The sequence below is a fragment of the Callithrix jacchus genome, chromosome 1, assembly GCF_049354715.1.
Source record: "Callithrix jacchus isolate 240 chromosome 1, calJac240_pri, whole genome shotgun sequence".
Lineage (NCBI taxonomy): Eukaryota > Metazoa > Chordata > Mammalia > Primates > Cebidae > Callithrix > Callithrix jacchus.
This window is the reverse complement of record NC_133502.1, coordinates 192,651,956-192,671,954: the sequence shown is the minus strand read 5'-3', so window position 1 is coordinate 192,671,954 and position 19,999 is coordinate 192,651,956. Positions and strand designations below refer to the sequence as shown.

Below are 19,999 nucleotides of genomic sequence, written 5' to 3'. Positions count from 1 at the left end.
AAAAGCTTTCATTTCAGCCTTTCACCACTAAGTATGATGTTACTGTGGGTTTTCCATTTCTGGCTTTTATTTATTTAGTTTGTTGAGTATTTTTGTCATGAGAAAGGTAATGAATTTGTCAAATGCTTTTTTTTTTTTCAAGACAGAGTCTTGCTCAGTGGCGCAATCTTGGCTCACTACAACCTCTGCTTCCCAGGTTCAAGCGATTCTCCTGCCTCAGCCTCCCGAGGAGCTGGGACTACAGTCACCTGCCACCACACCCAGCTAATTTCTGTATTTTTAATAGAGATGGGGTTTCACCATACTGGCCAGGCTGGTCTCAAACTCGTCACCTGGTGATCCACCTGCCTCAGCCTCCCGAAGTGGGATTACAGATGTGAGCCACTGTGCCTGGCCTGTCAGATATTTTTTATGTATCAATTAAGATGATTGTTTTATTTTTGATCCTGGATTTTGTCATTTATTCTGTTAATGTAGTATATTACACTGATCAATTTTTGTATATTGAACCTTGCACTGCAGGAGTGAATCACACTTGGTCCTGGTATGGAATCCCATACCATGGAATATGCTGCTGAATTTGGTTTGCCAGTATTTTTTTGAGGATTTTTTTCATCAACCTTCATAAGGAGTATTGGTCTTTAGTTTTCTTTCTTGTAGTATTTTTTGCCTGACTTAAATATTAGGGCAGTGAGTTAAAGAATAGTTTGAGGCTGGGCGCAGTGGCTCACACCTGTAATCCCAGCACTTTCGGAGGCTGAGGCAGGCAGATCACAAAGTCAGGAAATGGAGACCATTCTAGCTAACACGATGAACCCCATCTCTACTAAAAATACAAAAAATTAGCCAGGCATGGTGTCATGTGCCTGTAGTTCCAGCTACTTGGGAGGCTGAGGCAGGAGAATCGCTTGATCTTAGGAGGCGGAGGTTGCAGTGAGTCAAGATCACGCCATTGCACTCCAGCCTGGGTGACAGAACAAGACTCCATCTCAAAAAAAAAAAATAAAAGAGTAGTTTGAGAAGGATTGGTGCGTTAGCTCCTATTTAAATGTAAGGTAGAATTCACCAGTGAAGCCATCAGGTCTAAGGCTTTTCTTTGTCAGGAGATTTTTTGGTTATTGATTCAGTCTTTTTACTTGTTAATACCTTCATTTTGAGAAGAATACAAATTTGTTCCCCATAACCTGTTTCAATTTCACATTGTGGCCAGCTAGCAGGAAAAGAAGGGGATGATGGTAGGAGAGCAGTGGGATGGGGGTGGGAGCAGAAGCAGGTACCTGGCCTGTGTCCTGGGTATGGTCTGCTGGCTCTGGAGGGCAGCCCTGAGAGATCTGCTCTGTGCTGCTCTTTGTCTGGTAAACATGAACATGGTGAGGATGAGGCCATGTGGGCTAACCCACCCCGTCATGTGGGTTGAAATGACTGGGATTGGCCACACACAGGGTCCTCATGAGCCTGACCAGCAGCTTCCCTGACGTTTTTCTCAGAATTTAGGCCATTTTTGTTGTTATCTTGACGGGGCCTGAGGAAGAGCCATGCAAGATGTTCCTAGCAGCTGGAATTTTCCTGGGGCTGTGCCTTGCTCCATCAGCAGAGGCTTCCTCAGTGACCCTCTGACTTACCTGTGATTCCCACCTGGGGGATGGTGGCAGCTGGCAAGTTGAGAGACCGTCCCCAGCCAGGTTTCCTGCTCTGACCTTTGGGTCAGACCAGGTATCATAGCGTGGACACAGCGGGCCCAGGAAAGCCTGTGTTATGTGGGACAGTCTGCATGTATCAGGCCAGAGGCATCCTGGGTACCATGACCCTGAAAACAGTGTCCTGTCCTGCCTGTGAAGAACAGAAGGTCACACCCAAGGTTTCCCATCTATAACTTGGACTCAAAAGAGCTGGGTATTTCTTTCTTCTACCTTTCTTTTTTTTTCCATGCGTTGATCTCCTAGACTCAAGTTATCCTCCCATCTTGGCCTCCTGAGTAGTTGGAAATATAAGCACATACCACCATGCCTGACTAATTTTTAAATTTTGTGTAGAAAATGGAGTCTTGGCCAGGCGCTGTGGCTCACGTCTGTAATCCGAATACTTTCGAGAGCTGAGGCGGGCAGAGCTCAGGAGTTCGAGACCAGTCTGGGCAACATGTCGAAACTCCATCTCTACTGAAAATACAAAAAATTGGCTGGGTGTAGTGGTGGGTGCCTGTAATCTCAGCTACTCCAGAGGCTGAGGCATGAGAATTGCTTGAACCAGGGAGGTAGAGGTTGCAGTGAGCCAAGATCATGCCACTGCACTCCAGTCTGGGTGACAGGCTCTTCCTATCCCACTGATCTGTCTCAAAAAAAAAAAAAAGAAAGAAAATGGAGTCTCACTATGTTTCCCAGGCTGGTCTCGAACTCCTGGGCTCGAGCAAACCTGCCACCTTGGCCTTCCGAACTGCTGGGATTACAGACATGAACTGCCATGCCTGGCCAGAGCTGGGTGTTTCTGTAAGGACATCTTTCTTTGTCTGGAACACAGCTGAAGGAAAACAGGAGTCTATGAAGCCATGGCACGTGAGGAGTGTCTCTCTGCTCAGAAAGAGCACCTTCGGTTGGAGCGGCTTCTTACAGATAGTCTTGGCAATGCTGGGACCAAAGCCCAGGTCTGGCTGCCCTTGCCAGAGGACCTGGCCCAGGTCGACTTTGACCAGTTCCAGCAGGGGCTGGGGACAAGGGAGGAAGTTGGGGACATGACACTGCTGAGATTTGAGCCATCAGACCCTGTGGCACTGTCCAGGCCCTGTCCGGAGAGTGCCTGGGGTGAGATGTGAGTTGAGACTGGGAAGGTGGGCAGGGGCCTGGCCCTGCTGTGTGCCCGCTTGGGAGTCCTGGCCCTGCCTTGGCTCTGTGAGTCCACCTGGAGTCCAGCGCTCCTCACTACCCCATCAAGGCCACTGCCAGATGGCTCCCTCCCTCCTCGCCTTCCAGTAGAGGTCTCAGCGTGTCTCTTCTCTGACTAAAACACTCCAGAAGCTTCCCACATCCCTCTGTGGAAGCCAGGCCCATCCAAAGGCTTCAGGGCCTAACTGCCCTCTGCTGCAGTTTCTCACCACCCTCATCTCCCTTTCTCCCCTCACTGGGCCAACCCACGTGCCAGACCTTGGCTTCTTTTATATCACTGTGTTCCCCACCTGGGACTGTTCTCCCCCAGGCAGCCACATTCCTGATCTCTGGGCACATTCATTTCTTCCTAAAGACCACCTTTCTGGAAGCCTTCGTGGCTTCCTGACTTCTAGGGCCAGCCTGGACTTTATATCCCTTCCTCCCTTTCCTCCCTGGCACTCCCGTGCTGTCTGACTCCCATGTGCTCACTTAACCTGCTTAGTGTCTGTCACTGCCCCCACCATGGCTTTCTTTTTTTTTTTTTTGAGACAGAGTCTCGCTGTGTTGCCCAGGCTGGACTTGAACACCTGAGCTCCAGTGATCCTCCCACCTCAGCCTCCCGAGTAACTGAGACTACAGGCGTTGCACCACCTCAGCTTTCTCAGAGCAGCCTTTTGAAGATTTGTCTCTCCTGTGGCTCTCCTTGGTAGATACACAGTCTAGACTTTAGAATAAATAAATGTGTTAGTGACTGAATGGCAGGGGACAGGCAACCCCATGCATGAGCCCAGGGTAGGAATGGCTTGCTGGGTGGGAACCATGTGCCCATGGTCCTCTGGGATCCTGGTGGGTGTGTCCGTGGGCTGTCGGCTGCTGTGCTTTCTTTCTGAACCCAGCACCCACGTGGTTTGCTTGGCATTAGATTCCAGTTGGAAGGGCCAGTGCCTCCAGTTCCATTCATCACCAGGCATGGGTGTACGTGGAGACAACAAAGGACATGGGGGCTCGACTGCAGCCCCATTGCCTGGCAGTGTGCCATGTGCAGGGTGCTGCAGCTCTGCCCCTTGGCTTCCTCCCTATGCGTGAGGATTCCTTGATTCCCAGAACAAATACCACCCTGCCTGTGCTAGGATTCCTGGAGACAAATGATTTAGATTGTTTTGGACAGTACTGGCTGGGCATGGTGGCTCATGCCTGTAATCTTAGCACTTTGGGAGGCCGAGGTGGGCGGATCACTTGAGGTCGGGAGTTCGAGACCAGCCTGACCAACATGGAGAAACCTTGTCTCTACTAAAAATACAAAAAAACTAGCTGGGCATGGTGGCGCACGCGTATAATCCCTGCTACTTGGGAGGCTGAGGCAGGAAAAACACTTGAACCTGGGAGGCAGAGGTTACAGTGAACCAAGATCACACCACTGCGCTCCAGCCTGGGCGACAGAGCAAGACTCTGTCTCAAATCAAAACAAAACAGACAGTCCTAAGTGCTGTGAAGAAAATAGGAGAGGGGCCATGCATGGTGGCCCAAGCATATAGTCCCAGACTACTCAGGAGACCGTCAAGGGAGGATCTTTTGAGGCCAGTCCTGGCAACACACAGAGGCAGCAGAGAGCAGAGGGCTCAGCCACAGGTCTTTTCTCCATGCAGAACACTTGATGTATTGCCTGGGCCTTACAGAAACCTTGTCTCTACCAAAAAAAAAAAAAAAAATTAGCTGGACATGGTAGCGTGTGGACATGATAGTCCAAGCTACTCAGGAGGCTGGGGTGGAAGGGTCTCTTGAACCCAGGAGTTCAGGGCTTTAGTGAGTCATGATCATGCCATTGCACTCCAGTCTGGGTGACAGAGTGAGATCCTTTCTTCAAACGGGGGAGAAAATGGAGAGAAGGGTGTGGAAAGGCGCTGGTGAGAGGGGAGTTCTCCGGAGCCGGCACTTTGGCTTAGACCAGGATGCTAAGAAGAGGCTGGTCCTGCCAGGTGAGGGGAAGAACATTCTAGCAAGTGGTGGTGTTCAGGGCTCAGAGGCACAGGGCTTTATGAACATGATCGGGGATTGGGGTGCCCTCATTTCTCTAAAAGGAGGCAGAAGTCCTCAGAAGGGCTGGGCTCCGAGGCAGTGGCGAGTTCTCCATGCAACTGCCCACCCTGATCCTCGACTTCAAAGCTAAGGGCCAACAGTGAATGGGAAGGTGCACCATGGCCTCCTTGCCCCGTGGGGCACTGGACAGCAGTGAGGGATGACTCCAGCCCTACACTCTAATGGGAGGAGCTTTGCAGGCATACACAGAGGGAATGAAACTGGACCCCAGGGTCCATCCTATTCAGAACAGCCATACTTACTCAGGGGGAGCGAAGTCAAGATGGTGCTGCCTCAGTGGGGCAGGTGTAGGTGGGAGATCCTAGGGTACAGTCTGTTCTCTCTGGCTGGGTGCTGGCTTCCCAGGTGTCCACTTATGAAAAATCCCTGACTGCACATGCGGGGCCTGGGCCCTCTGGCTGTGAGTCATGTGCCGCAGGAGTCCTCTGGGGAGTGTGGGAGCAGCTGACTCAGCACTGCGCTCCCCGCAGGCTGCCCTGCTGCCTCACCATGTTGGCCCAGGGTGGAGTGCATCTGTGAATATGCTAGGCAGGGTTTTCTGAGAGGGGCAAGGTCTGTGAAGGGCATAGACTTTGGCTTAAGAGAGGGCTTAGGATTGCCTTAGCTGAACCCTGCTTGGCCAGTGTAGTCATGTAAGACCGATGGCAGCAGGAGTGAAGGGCAGAAAGGAAGGTCCCCGCCAGCATGGGGCACAGCGGGGATGGGATGAAGGTAAGGTGGGACTCAGGTGCTCCTGGGGCCACTTTGGGGCCTCTCGAGGGTGACCATGCTGGGCCCTGAAGCCAGAGCCCCTTGTGGCAGGCAGGAGGCCTGTGGGGTCAGCCCTGTTTTGGGGGTGAGGAACTGGAAGGACAAGGGCTACCTGCAGTTATCAGCTGGTGGATCCTGGTGGGCAGGGCACATCCCTGGTCTGGCAGGCTCCCCTACCCTTGTGGCCTCCCTGGGCTGGGGACAGTCCTGAAAGCTCTAACTTGTGTCCTTTGGTTGTTGCCTCAGCTGAACATCCATGTGGGAAACATTTCCCTGGTGGACCAGTTTGAGTGGGACATGTCAGAGAAGGAGAACTCACCGGAGAAGTTTGCCCTGAAGCTCTGCTCGGAGTTGGGGTTGGGTGGGGAGTTTGTCACCACCATCGCATACAGCATCCGGGGACAGCTGAGTTGGCATCAGAAGACCTACGCCTTCAGGTAGGATCATGCACGAGTCTCTCCTTCCCTCCCTCATCTCCCTGCAAAAGTGTTTTGAGAAGGACTTGTCTGTGTGAGTGGTGACGCCTTCGAGGCTTTCTCAAGCTTTGCAGCACCATCTTGCTGGGGTCTGTGTGTTTGCTCTGTCCTCCGTCACCCTGTGTGTCTCACCAGTACTCTGCTCTGCCAAGTAGGGTTGGAAGCACCTAACACAATAGCTGGCAAAGACTTGAAGCTCTGTCAGGGTGAATCTCAAGTCCTCACCTCCAGGGAGCCCTGGGCCCACCCTTGCCATCCACCATTCAGCCATCCTGCCTCACACCCTCTCTCTGCTCTTGCCCAGACTGTTATTTGGTCAGGATGGCCCCTGCCCAGGATTCTTCATCTGTTGAACTTGAATTCTATCTTAAACACAAAGGCCCGCCCCAGCTCTGGAGAGTCAGGGGTCCCCTAGCAGCTCCTTCTTACTGCAGTGTCTCTGCCTTCGGTCAGTCAGAGAGCATTTGGTGAGTACCATGCTGGACTGGACCCCATCCTGGCTGCCCTGGAAGATAGAGACAGGTCACCTTGATCCCTGCCTGTAGCATTTGGGCTGGCTGAGATGGTGGAGGTGCAGACAGAACATTCCAGTCCAGTGTCCTCTGTGCAAGGGTGGGGATGGACCCAGGGGAGGCCCTCCTGTTCCTGGTAGGAGGTAGGAGTCAGAGTTAAAAGCGAGGTCAAGGCCCACTGCGGTGACTCACACTTGCAATCCCAGCACTTTGGGGAGCTGAGGTGGATCTCCAGAACCCAGGAGTTTAAGACCAGCCTGGGAAACATGGTGAGACCCCATCTCTATATAAAAAATACCAGAATGAGCCAGGCATGTTGGCGCATGCCTGTAGTGTCAGCTACTCAGGAGGCTGAGGTGGGATCACCTGAGCTCAGTAGGTCGAGGCTGCGGTGAGCCAAGATCATGCCACTGCACTCAAGCCTGGGTAACAGGGTTGAGTCTTCAAAAAACAAAACAAAAGCAAAGCTGAGCTGTCCTGGCTCAGCAGGACTCCAGGACTGGGAAGCCCTGTGGTTCCTAACCCTGTCCTCTGTGTTGGGTTGGGGGTGCAGTGAGTATCCCTACATCAAAACAGGATGTTCAGATTTAGTCCGCTCATCAGACTATCATCATCCACATCTGCAGTCACCACGTAGGGATGACAGCTTAAAATGCTACACTGAGGAACAAATAGGAAGGTCTGTTTTGCAAAGCCATGGCAATTAATGGGGCTTATTGGGATTGCGTCTGGCTTGTTTTCCCAGACATCCCGAGAGACAGCTTTCTGTGACTTCCTGTAAATCTGAGCAAGGAAGAAGGAATGAGAGCCACCCACGAGGCTCAAGAGCCCTGGGCCTGAGAAACAGCTGGGCCCCTGCCTAAGCGCCAGTGGTTTTGAGATCCTGTGACCTGCCCCCAGCAGCCCTGCCAATCACATGGTTCTGTTTCACAGATAGGGCAGCCCTGAGAGGCGGCTGGGGGGCTGGTGTCTGATACCTCCCTCTTCCCTCTGGGTGCCGCCTGGGAATACAGCTTTAGTGTCCATTCACCCTGCATGGAGCCATGCCCTGTGGCCGGAGAGCCAGTAGGGTGGCCTCACTCCACGAGAGTTGACTCTGCGGTCCCGGGAGACAGTGATGTTGCCCACGTCGACACTGAGCACCTCCTCCCCCAGAGGCCGATCCAGTCGGAACCCTCATTCTGGGCTCGAAGGTGCGGGTGGCAGACTAGCAGCTCCCAGCATCCAGGCGCTGACGGTGTCGACCCTCACCCAGCCCTGCAGCTGCAGACAGTGCCCACAGTGTGGGCTCAGGAGCTGAATTCCCCAGGGCCTCTTGACAGGTCCTCAGAGCATTCTTTCCTTCAGCCACCATAGCACCATCCCTCCTGCTCTGAACTGAAGGTGCCCTGAGCCCAAATTCCTTGCCAAGCTCCAGGCCCTCTGCAGTTTGCAGAATGGCTTCAGAGCAGGTCCCTTGGGGAGTCCCTGGTGGTGGCAGGTCAGGACTTATAGGCAGATGCCCTCTTTATCTTAGCTACCACCTAATGAGTTCCAATTGTGGAGCTTGAAGACATCATAGACCCTGCCCGCTGTTGTCTCTCATGCTGATTGTGCAGTTTTCAAATCTTTGAGGTTGAAGGCAAGGCCACCCTGCTGAGACCAGGGTGAGCACATGTCCCCATCACAGCAGCCGGGTGGGAGGGGCTTGGGGACCTGGGAAGTGTCCTGAGTGGCCTCTTAGCATTAGGAGGGCTGCGTGTGTCTTCCCACTCCCCGCACTAGAAGACAGCTGCAAGGACAGGACAGGACAGGACAGGACCTTAGGGATGGGCTGGCTCATCCTTGACTCCAATCCACGTTCCCTCCACTGCACCACCCCACCCCATGGGATCTTAGGAGGGACTTTTTTTTTTAACTCTGTCCCCAGGGAGACGAGTGTCAGTCCTGCCTGGGGAAATGATGGGCCTCAGTTCCCTGGGCCAGGGGCCAGTCAGCCCACAGAGAGCTAGACCAGGAGTCCTGGCCTGGTCTCTGTGCCACGCACAAAGCTTGGCAACGGCTGTGTCACATGACTTCCCAAGTAGGGTTTTCAGCTAAAGGCCTAGGTGACCCCATAATGGAAGCACTCTTGATTGCCCAAGAGCCAAGCCAGTACCTCCGTCTCTCCCAGCCAGAGCCCAGTCCTGGCTGCCATACCCTCCTCCGCAATGGGGACACTGGATCCACAGCACAGTGGCGAGCTGCTGGCCATGGGACACGTGTGCTCAAGGCCACTATGCCCACGTCAGGGGAACCAGGGGAGAGAATAGGCTGCTCCCTTTGGCAGTGGGACAGACAGGAGACAAGCATGAATAGGAAACAGGGGCGTGTGACAAACTCACTCAGAAGCCCGAGGCTCCTAGAGGACAGACTGGGACCAGAATGACACAGACGCCCCAGAGCCAGTGGAATGGGATGGAGGGCCAGTGACAGGAGGAAGACGGCTTACAGGGAAGGAGCCTGGGCTAGGCGAAGCCTCTGAGGAGAGCTGCTCCTGTAGTTACTGGCACCTCCCCTGGGCCAACCCTGTGTTCCTGGCCAGGGACTAGAGGAGACAGGTTCATGTGCAGAGCCATCAGTGTGCCATCACCACAGAAAGCACTGGAGGCTGTGGGCATGAGAAAGGGCAGTGGGGGGCATAGAACTTGGGGTGAGGATAGCCAGGGCAGGTGCTGACGGGGGACTGCAGCAAGCAGGAAGGACCCAGGAGAGGCCAGGGACAGGCAGGTGCTCGAGAAGGAAGGTGGGGCCTGCCCGTTTCTGCATGGCCTGTGGATCAGGCAGCGTGTCTGCCCTGGGGGTCTCTGCACACCAGCAGCCCTACATGTACGGGGTGGGGATGAAGAGAGACTAAGGGTCAGGGAGCTTGGCAGCTGGGCCTGCGTGAGGGACAGACAGGCAGTGTCCCTCTGATGGCACAGCATCAGGAATTAAATTGGAGTATACCAGGGATACATTGGGCTGGTTGAGTATGAACCTCAGAGGTTCCTCCCTAAGCTCTGCCTGCCAGCCCTGGCCTGATGCCAGGTTTTACTTATTTTTTTAACAGCTTTATTGCAATATAATTAATAAACCATACAATTCACATATGTAAAGTATACAGTTCGGCGGCTTCTGATATATTCACAGAGCTGTGTAACTGTCAGCGCTGTCAATATTAGGACTTTTCCATCACCTCAAAAGGAAGCTCCATGCCACCTCTCAGCCCTAAGCATCCACTCACCCACTTTGTATCTGTAGATTTGCCTATTCTGGGTACTTCATAGAAATGGAACCACCTAATATGTGGTCTTTTGTTGTTGTTGTTGAGACAGAGTCTCCCTCTGTCACCCAGGGTGAAATGCAGTGGCACAATCTCAGCTCACTGCAACCTACGCCTCCTGGGTTCAAGCGATTCTCCTGCCTCAGCCTCCCGAGTAGCAGGGACTACAGGCATCCACCACCAAGCCCAGCTAATTTTTCTCTATTTAATAGAGATGGGGGTTTCATCGTATTGGCCATGCTGGTCTTGAACTTCTGACCTTGTGATCCACCCACCTTGGCCTCCCAAAGTGCTGGGATCACAGGTGTGAGCCACCATGCCTGGCTTGATTTGCATTTTTCTAATGACTGATGATATTGGGCATCTTTGCATATATTTCTGGCTGTTTATCTTCTTTGGAGAAAGTGCTTTGTCAGTTTCTTAATTGTGTTGTCTTTTTATTGTTGAGTTGTAATTGTTCTTTATATATTCTGGCTACAAGTCCCTCATCAGATATATGATTTGCAGATATTTTCTCCTTCTTTATATATTCTGGCTACAAGTCCCTCATCAGATACATGATTTGCAGATATTTTCTCCTATTTGGGGGATTGCCTTTTCACTTTCTTGATAGTGCCTTTGGAAGCACAAAAGTTTTCATTTTGATGCAGTCCAAGTTTTTTTTTTGAGTTTGTTGTTAGTGCTTTTAGTTTCATACCTAAGAATCCATTGTCAATCCAGAGTCATGTTGTCCCAGCACCATGATGAAAACTGCTCTTTCTCCATTGAGTGGACTTGGCACCCTTGTAAAAATCAGTTGAGGCTCCCTGTAGCCTCAGAGGTGTTGATTGCAAACATAAGGTGACACCAAGTTTTGGCATCCCCGCTTCCTGGTTGAGTGGCTTTGGGCAAGTTGTTTTCCCTCAAAGTCTACATTCTGTCATTTGTAACATGGTGATAATACTTGTCTGTTGTATCACATGAGGTTATGAAAGTGAGATCACATTGAAAGTAAACATCGGATGGGTGAGGTGATTCAAGCCTGTAATCCCAGCACTTTGGGAGGTGGGAGGATCATGAGGTCAGGAGATCGAGACCAGCCTGGCCATAGTGAAACCCTATCTCTATTAAAATACAAAAAATTAGCCAGGCATGGTGGCACGTGCCTGTAGTCCCAGTTACTCAGGAGGCTGAGGCAGGGGAATCATTTGATCCTGGGAGACGGAGGTTGCAGTGAGCTGAGATCGCACCACTGCACTCCAGCCTGGTGACAGAGCAAGACTCCATCTCAAAAAAAAAAAGAAAGAAAAAAAGTAAACCTCAAGATACTCCACTGGCATCAGTCCTGGCTTCCTGTCACCTCAGACTTGACCATCCCCTGCCTAGGTATCTTTGTCCACACCTGGACCCTTTGGGTGGTAGGAAGGTCTAGAGTCCCTGGTGGCCTTGAAGCCCATGAATCAGAATTCACTGGGAGGAGTGGGGAGCAGGAGCAGGGTGGCTCCCAGGGCCCCCAACACCCTTTGGGACTCAGGACGGCGTCTCCCTGCCCACATGCCCCAAAACCCAAGGCAGGCTAGTGCTGGCTCCAGGCTCATTCTTACATGGTTGGTTCGAACAGTTCTTATTTTAGAACAAACCCATTGGAGTGGAATCTTCCCAGAGCCACGGGGAGGTAAACAAAGGGGCCTCTGGGACCCACTCGTCAGCTCTTGTTTAAGTTAAGAGGAAAACGTTTTGCTCCCCTTGGTGTGGGCTTGCTGCCTTTCATGTCTGCCTTCCAAGGAACGCTGCTGGGAGCCCCCACAGTGAGGAATGAGGTTTGGGGTTTGAGGCTGGGGCAGTCCCTAGCTTGCTAAACCACCCAGTGCTGGCTGAGGAACAGCTGTCAGGAGCTGCTGATGATGGGTCAGCCCCAGAGGGCCACAGGGGTGGGGCGCCAGCACTGTCTCTGGTCCTGGTCTCTGCGTCACCAGCATGAGCTCGAGCTTCTGGGCTTCATGGGCCTGGACCTGGTGGTCTGAGCTTCAGCTGTGAGGGTCAGGCCTGCTGCAGGGAGAGCCAGCCGCAGCCAGTGCCCTGCATGCTTACAGTCCCTGAGACCTCAGGCTGAGGAGAGCAGCACTGAGCCTGACCTGGAAAGGGCTTGAGGCTTCTGGTGTTGGGTGTGTGTGCACTGGTGTGGGTGTGGGGAGCCAGAGCTCTGCAGGCTGACCTCTGCAGCTGATGGGTCCCACAACCTCAAGCACTGGCTACAGGGAAGCTGTGAGAGGTCCCTGGCCCTAGAAAGCTCCCTCAGTGGGTGTGTATTGGCTTCTTTAGTAACATCCTTCAACAGCCTTTCACAGCAGTAAATGTTTCCATATTCCAGGTGAGGTCTGCAGGGACCTGTCTTCTACTCCGTCAGTGTCTGCCTGGCACCTCCCCTGAACCCAGCCTGCCCTTGCTCCTCCGAGCTCACGGTGTTTTGCAGGGTCGCAGGCTGAGGGAGAGCAGGGTGGCCTTCTCCCAGGGAACTGAGCAAGTGCCAAGTGGAGGAGAAAGGAAAGGACCACGAGAGGGGAGGGGAAGCAGGAGAGTCGTGATTAGGACCTCACATTGAGGCTTTCTGCCAGGCCAGGGGTTTGGTGTCACTCAACTGGGAAACAGCACCCAAAGCTGTTCTCTCAGAGGTGGGAGTGACAGGAGCCACTGCACGTGGGAGGCACATGGGCGCTGTGGCATCCACAGCTGTAGTCTCCTTAGCATCCCGTCACACTGACTTGCAAATCAAGGCCCAAAGGTGACAGCCAGCCACCCTCCAGTGCTCCTGCGCCCACCCCATGCCTGTGTAGCCTCTGCCCGTGCTGCCCCCCTCCTCCGCTGTGTCCTCTTGGCAAGGGGAGGGTACCTGGGGGCAGAGTTGGGTGGTCTTTGTGAGACCCAGGGCAGAGTGTGGTCCAGAGATATGGCTTCAGTCCAGCTCCCTGCCAGCCAGCTGTCTGACCCTAGGCACACACCAGCCTCTCAGAGGTTTGGTTGGGTCAGGAGGTGGGCTGAGGGGCAAGCGTGTGGAACAAGCAGGAGCAGGCTGTGCAGTGGCCTCAGTAGTGGGGCACTGGGGACTTATGGGAGACTCTTTTGCTCCCATTTGCCATCCATCCCTTTTCTCTGATCAGCGGGCCCTGGCTCTGGACACTGGGTGGAGCAGACAGCCCTCCTGACCGAGGCCCAGTGGCATCAGCCTGGCCCATCAGCGTGGCCCAGCCTGTGCTGTCCTGTCAAGGAAGACCTCCTCCACAGCCAGTGGCCCCTCCCCCATCTCAGAGACAGACAGACGCTAGGCACAAAGGGCCTGTTGAAAGTTCACTTTGAAGGGAAGCCCATGGGGTCATGGTGGCAGCACTGTTCTGGGGACAGCCTGGCACCTCCAGCAGCTCCCTTGAGGTTCAGGTGACAGGAGCATCCCTGGGTGCCAGCAGTGCTGCTGGGAGAGGCAGGGCACAGACAGGGGCCAGAGTCCCCTGGCCAGAGCTTTCTGAGGACTCTTCATCTATAGCTGGAAAAGTTATTCCTCTCACTGCCTCCCCTCCCTGTAGTGAGAACCCTCTACCCACGGTGGAGATTGCCATCCGGAACACGGGCGATGCAGACCAGTGGTGCCCACTGCTGGAGACTCTGACAGATGCTGAGATGGAGAAGAAGATCCGCGACCAGGACAGGAACACAAGGTACCCCTGGCACTGTGGTCCGGCTCTGCCCATAGTCACCTGGCTTTCCTGCCAGGGACAGGGCCATTGCCTTTCCCAGTCTCCCATGGTCTCTGGAAGAGAGTACCTCTAGTGTTGCTAGAGGCAGGCAGTCTCCTGGGTGATGAGGCCCCATCCAGGCCCCAGGGTATGTTTCCCTGCAGGGAATAAACATAATTCCTCAGGCTGGATCTGACCACAGCCCAGATCCAGGCTTCAGGATCCCTGGAGTGATGGGTAGGGTCTGAGCAGCAGACAGGTGAGGCTGAGAGAAGGCTGGGTCCAACCCTGCTGGGGGCCTACATCCTGCCTCTGTTCCTACCCCCACACCTGGCTACCCTGGAGAGCCTTAGGAAGGGCAGTGCCCAGGTTGGAAGCCGGCCCTGCTCACTGCCCTCCCCAACTCCTTCTCCAGGCGGATGAGGCGTCTCGCCAACACGGCCCCGGCCTGGTAACCAGCCCATCGGCATGCGGCTCCCACGGAGCATCTCAGAAGACCGGGCCACCTCTCCTCCATCTTCTGGCAAGGACAGAGGCGAGGGGACAGCCCAGCACCATCCTGAGGATTGGGGCGGGGGTGGAGTGGGGGCTTCCAGGTGGCCTTCCCCGGCACACATTCCATTTGCTGAGCCCCAGTCCTGTGCCCCCACCCCTCCCCAGTCCCTGGGGTCTGGAGGAAACCTGATTTTGGGTTGTGTTTTGTTTTTGTATAGGAGCCCCAGGCAGGGCTAGTTACAGTTTTTAAATAAAAGGCAACAACAGGTCATGTTCAATTTCTTTAAAGTTTTAGCATAAAAATAATGAGAGCCAGGAGTGGGGCTGGGGCCCGGAGGGACAAAGGTGGCATGTGAATAGGCTGGCAGGCCTCTCTCCCCTCTGCCTCAGATTCCCAGGTTGGGGTGTTGGGGGTGAATGGGGCTCCTGGTAGCACCTCAGTCCTCTCAGCATGTTCTCCTTCCAGACCCAGAAAGCTGAGAAGAATGGCTGTGGGGCTCAGGGCAGGGGCTTCCTGCCTTTCAGCAACAGCCCTGCTCCCCTTGCTCATCTTCAGGAAGGAGCTGTGAGCTCTTCTGCTGTGTCCAGATGATCAGGCTGCTGCCAGTTGGGGCCTTGCTGTTCTGGAGTCCCTGGCAGAAGGCCTGGTCCTGTGTGAGCACTGCTGGGCTGTTGCCAGCCTGGGTACAGGTGGCTGTTCTAGCTCCAGTGGTGCCCATAGTACTGGGGCCCTTTCCCCACCCCAGCAGGCGCTGTGGCCTGGTGCCAGCTCTTGGGGGTTGTCAGGGTGCAGGGAGGAGACACAGCCTGGGGCCCCTTCCCAGCTCTGTCTCCAAGGAGTTCGTGTCCCCCGTGTTCTCATCTGTAATATGGAGGTGTCCCCATTCTTTAAAATGGACATAAGATCTAGGAGGGCAGCAAACTGGCTCGCAGCTCCAGCCTTACTGAAGAGAATGGGCACAGGCCGCCCTCAGCTGTTGGCAGGTCCCTTGCTGCCAGGGCAGGGCTAGGGTCAGAGACTGCTGTGCTCCTTGGAAGTGGGGCCCATGTGGGGCAGGAACAGCTCCGATTAGGGATTGGGGTTCTTGGTCACTGGAATGTAGGTAAGATGGGGGCTCCTTTGAGCAAGGCTTAGCATGGGACTCTTCCCAGGAAGTTTGCACTCAGGGCCTCTGCCCTCCATCAAAGAATGGAACTCCCCAGAGCCCCCAGCAAGGGACAGCTGGGTCTTACTGGAAGGCCCTTGAACAAAGGGGAATCTTCCATGGACATGAACAGGTTTCATTGCTGAGATATTTATTCCTTTCGTCCATGGGGCAGGAACCTTGTTAATGAAAGGGTGAAGCAGTCTTGTGTCCCCACAACTGATGGGATGGAAGGAACCTTGGTGGCTTCACCCCACAGGTCAGGCAGGCCCACCTGGCTGGGAGGTGCCTGGGAGGCTGGGCCCTCACCCCTGACTGCCAGCGCACAATGCCAGAGTCAGCTGCTGCTCCACAAGGTCTGGCTACAACATGGAGGGCAGACTCAACAGAACAGTGTTGTTACCATGAAAATGATAACCTGTAGCTAGAGGAGCCCCCATGCCACCAAGCATCCAGACATAAACCATACAGACAGGCCTAGAGTAACAAGAAAAGCTGCCAGGTCAGAAGAGAAAAGTGAGCTGCAGGGTTTGGATAAGGCTCACAAAGGTCCTCAGCTAAAAAGGGCAGGAACAGAACCTTCCAGAAGTCCCTGCTTCACCCAGTCTCAGGACTCTGCTAAGGTGAAAACACCAAGGCTCTGGGGTCATAGAAGGGGCAGAAGACCCAGTCCTGGCCCTCCTCTGCACCTGACTCTGGGGTCTTGGTGTTACCAGATGAAATATTAGGCATAGGCCCACCTGTCAGGTGGCTGATGAGGGACAGGAGAGGCTAGATCAGCATCAGCCTGAAGGCACTATGGGCAGGGACACCTGTAGGCTGGCTCAGCACAACCTAGGAGAGGCCTGTCCTGGTCCTGGCAGCCAAAATCTGGTGAACTTCCCCACTGACTGGCAGGGAGCAGAGACCTGTGGTGGGCAGGACTTCCCCAAGGCCCTGGTTGGGCCAGAACGAGAACCATGAGCCTGTCTCCTATGAGCTCAAAACTCCGCCGAGCAACCATGGGCACCCCTATCCCACCACCTACAGTTGGGCTGAGAGGCCACACTGAGTGAGGACGGGAGGCATAGAAGGATGTGGCTGGGTGAGGTGGGGAACCAGTGCCGTGGGCCAAGAGGCTGCAGGTCATTCTGTTTATTCGGGTGGGTCCTTGAATGGGCCCAGCCTTTAGGACGGGTTTTCTGCCCCAAGTAGGGGTCACAGGTAGGATAGAAGCTGCCAGAAGCCTCTTAGGCCTGGCCCTGGGTGGGGTCACTGCTGCGGGGGTGGCAGATGGGGTCCTGGCTGTTCCTCAGGGAGGGGCAGGTAATTGGGGTCTTCCGCAGGGGCATCCAGGAGCAGCTTTCTGTGGGGAGGGGCCCATGCTGAGCAGAGGCCAGCAGAGGTCCCCATGGGTGGGGGAACCATCTGAGGGTGGGGGGAGGGAGGGAGGGCTCTCAACACTCACAGGAAACCAGGGGTCAGCAGGAGCCTCTTGCCTCCAGGCTGGTTGGGGAAGACATCCTCCAGGAAGTAGTAGATGTGGCCCACGGCAATCCCTGTGAGACAGCCATGGACTGCGGGGTCACTCTCCACAGCCCAGAGTCCTAGACCAGCAGAGCCTGCCCTAGGCCCTCATCCACAGCCTGGAGGCCCTGTCAGGCCCATAGGCCCTGCAGACCCCAGAGCATGAATGCCCCAAAGTCTTGCAGAGTGCCAGCCCAGGGCCGGCCAGGGTTGGCCCTGAAGGACAAGCTTAAATGGCCCAGAAACAGTCAGGACCCAGGGGAGGGAGGGCTTGAGAATGTTGGCGGAGTGGGAACTATGGGGCAGGAGCCGTGACCCGCCCATCCCCACCCCCATCAGGTCCAGGCAGTCATCAGCAGGTCAGCCCTGAAGATGCAAATCCTGTGGGCCGTTTGAGGGGCTGTAAGAGCACAGCAGCTGCGAGGGCAGGAAGATGGGGCTGAGAGGTTCAGCTGTGAGGAGAGGTCCAGCACAGAAAGGAGAGGGGACCCCAGGGCATAAGCAGTGTGTCCTGAGGGGAGTGGCCAGCCTGGGGCAGACTGGATGTACAGGGAGGCTCACCCAGCAGGTCCACGAGGATGGAGTTGCCCAGCAGCAGTGAGAAGCCCATGAGCGCCCAAGGCAGGAACGGTGCCTGGAAAGTGACCAGGCCGAAGAAGTTGACCCTCACCCGAGGGCTGCGGCGGCTCCACACGTACACCAGCATGGCCACGAGGGCCTGGCCCAGGAAGAACAGGCTGCCCAGGAGTCCCAGCAGCTGGGCCAAAGTCAAGGTGCTCCAGTGCAGGCCTCAGCCCATGCCCAGGGTCCCCTCTGATTTCCGAAGCCCCTGGAATTCCCTTCCTCATTGCCCCTATGTGCCATTCCCTCATCAAGATGAGCCTGCCCAATAAAGGCGACACTCTGCAGCTTCAGGTCCCACGATATCTGCCCTGCACACCTACAGCCTCATCCCAGGGCTCAACCACTGCTTGTACCTGCCCCAGTTTCTCTGGCTGCTCGCATTCAGGGCTCAGCTAATGGCTGTCACCCCACTTGGCTGTCTGTGCATCGCCTTGTATTTTGCATACAGCTCTGAAGATCTAGCCCTGGCAGCTGCAGCTGAGCACACGGTGGACCCTCAACGCATACTAAGCTGGAGAAAGCGACTCTGTCCCTTCCTGGCATGGCTGTTCATGTCAGGCCCCAGGACCAACACAGGCCGGAACCTCGAGGCCCGAGGCTCCAGAGCCCGCAGGAAGGATACGGTCATAACGACGCCTCCGAAGAGAAACATGAAGACAAAGTCGGCCGTGCGGCCGCGGAAGGACCCCTCTTCCAGCATGCGGCAGTAGCGGAAACTACGGCGTCGGTATAGGAAGTGGCAACAGGTGGGGCCTCAGTTTCCCCGCCTCGGCCTCTCCCAGCCCGGCTTGCCTGCCCTCCACCCAGCCCGTGTCCGTGGGGCGCAGGATACACGAAGAGCATGTTGAAGAAGAAACTGAATCCCAGGGGCCCGAAGAAGAGGAAGTTGGTCACGAGCCTCCAGACCTGCGTGGGATGGGCGGTCAGGTGCGGGGTGGGCGGGCTGAGCCCACAGGTGCGCGGCGCGGGGCGGTCTCACCTGGAACTTCCGAAACACGAGGTGCGGGTTGAAGTAGAGTTGGAAGGGGCTGAGGAGCTCCAGTTGCTGTGGAACCAGGGGTCAGTCAAGAGCTGCCCGGGAGCCACGCTGTAACCATGGCGACCCTCACCCCCCTCCAGAGGCTGTAACTAAGACGACGTCCCGTCCGCCCGGCCCGCTTACCACCGCAGCGGTGGTGAGGACGCAGGCTGCTGTGTAGGCCCGCGTCACCGCCGGCACCTGTAGAAACTCGGCCGCCAGTCCCTGCCACGCCATTGAACCTTCTCAAGCACGCGTGGTCTGGCCGGCAACCCGGTCTTTAACCCGCCTCCCGGCCCCGCCTTCGGCCAATCCGCGTCCAAAACGCTGCGTGCCTCAGTCTGAAAAGAGAGCCCTTGAGCCAATGGAAGGAGGAAGAGGGAAGTTAGGGGCGGAGAGGGAGAGTGGGCGGGTAAAGGCTGGTGGCCAATGGGCAGGCGCCAAGATTGAGCACGTGGCGATTGTTGTGGCTGCGGTGGCGGCGCGGGAGAACGTGTGGCCAATGAGGAATTGGTCGCTTCGCGGCTTTCTAGGAGAAGACCAATAGTGAGGATCCACGACACCCTGGGGGCGGGGCTAAGATTCTACGGTGCAAAGACCGGAGCAGGCGAGGCAAAACCGGAAGGGTTGGGTGTGGGGGCGGGGGCGGGGGCGGGGGCGGGGCAGGGAGTGGCGCGGCGCTGACAGTGCTGGCCCACCTCCAGCTCACTAACGACCTAGCCACGTTCTCCTTGCTGCGAACCCAAGACAGGCTCCCCCTAACCCACAGCAGGGAGGCGTTCGGGAACGTGTCCAAACCTCCCCAGACGTCCAAGGCCCCACTCAAATGTGCCGGCTCCTGTCAGGGGTCTTCCCGGAAGCCCACGGAAGGAGAGGCTGGACTGGGGAATTGAAACCCCAGGTGGGGCTCCACGGTTGAAAGGCACCGGAGGAAGTGGACAGGCAGGAGAGGGCCTCAATATTTTCGTGGGAAAGAGAAGTTTCATTCATTTATTCAACAGTTTACTAAACAACTCTACGTCCATCACTGTTCTAGATGCTGGGGATACGGCATCCAGCAAAAGTCACTGTCTCTTAGGGTCCAGCCAGGAGGCAGTCAATACAAGGAGCTAGTGCTGACACTAGATGAAAATATTCCCAAGTGAGGGGTGGGGCCACGTGGGGGTCTGCAGTGCTAGGTGGGGCGACCTGGGATGCCTCTGGGAAGATGTGAAGTTTGTACCTTTACAAGGATCCCTGTGGCCATTAGGCTGGTGACTGAAAAGCAAAACAATAAAGTAAGTGTTGGTGAGGATATGGAGAAATTGGAACCCTGGTGCACGGTTGGTGGGAATATAAGATGGTTAATCTGCTGTGCAAAACAATATGACCATTACTCAAAAAGTTAAAAATACAATTATTGTATGATCCAGCAATGCTACCTGTGGGTACATATCCAAAGAGTAAACAGCAGGGACTTGGACAGATATTCATACAACCATGTTCATGGCCCCATTATTCACAGTAGCCAAAAGGCAGAAGCAGCTCA

At 55.1% G+C, this 19,999-nt stretch overlaps 2 protein-coding genes across 8 annotated transcripts in view; one reads left to right on the top strand and one right to left on the bottom strand.

Moving 5' to 3' along the window:
• The window catches only part of SMARCB1 (SWI/SNF related BAF chromatin remodeling complex subunit B1), a 44,024-nt gene extending 29,577 nt beyond the window's left edge, over nucleotides 1-14,447 (top strand). For all 4 annotated transcript variants that reach the window (XM_002763480.7, XM_002763481.7, XM_078335379.1 and 1 more), the window contains 3 exons: nucleotides 5,952-6,142; nucleotides 13,534-13,665; nucleotides 14,099-14,447. In XM_002763480.7, coding sequence (XP_002763526.1) covers nucleotides 5,952-6,142; nucleotides 13,534-13,665; nucleotides 14,099-14,138 — 363 coding nt within the window. In that variant the 3' untranslated portion in view covers nucleotides 14,139-14,447. The remainder of the gene's footprint in view (nucleotides 1-5,951; nucleotides 6,143-13,533; nucleotides 13,666-14,098) is intronic.
• A 2-nt stretch (nucleotides 14,448-14,449) lies between these two features.
• DERL3 (derlin 3) lies at nucleotides 14,450-18,727 on the bottom strand. 4 transcript variants are annotated; one of them, XM_002763482.5, is made up of 7 exons: nucleotides 18,616-18,727; nucleotides 18,433-18,498; nucleotides 18,286-18,359; nucleotides 18,076-18,169; nucleotides 17,391-17,586; nucleotides 16,771-16,861; nucleotides 14,450-16,668 (listed from the first exon to the last, which is right to left on the bottom strand). In XM_002763482.5, exons 1-7 carry the CDS (start codon nucleotides 18,706-18,708, stop codon nucleotides 16,575-16,577), a joined length of 708 nt encoding a protein of 235 aa, XP_002763528.1. In that variant the 5' UTR covers nucleotides 18,709-18,727; the 3' UTR covers nucleotides 14,450-16,574. The 4 variants fall into 4 exon arrangements, with proteins under 4 accessions (XP_002763528.1, XP_035161335.1, XP_008988449.1 ...); XM_035305444.3 differs by having other exon boundaries at nucleotides 14,450-15,270; XM_008990201.5 differs by having other exon boundaries at nucleotides 14,450-14,822.
• Between the last annotated feature and the right edge of the window lie 1,272 nt (nucleotides 18,728-19,999).

Excerpts from the sequence above, each read along its gene's own strand:
- DERL3 (XM_035305444.3), bottom strand. The coding sequence starts at position 18,708 with ATGGCGTGGCAGGGACTGGCGGCCGAGTTTCTACAGGTGCCGGCGGTG. Across the intron at positions 16,862-17,390 it reads CATCCTCGTGGACCTGCTGG|GGATTGCCGTGGGCCACATC; the intron begins GTGAGCCTCCCT and ends GCTGTCTCACAG. Across the intron at positions 15,271-16,770 it reads CTGCTGACCCCTGGTTTCCT|TGACCAAGAACCCCAATCCC; the intron begins GTGAGTGTTGAG and ends CCTACATTCCAG.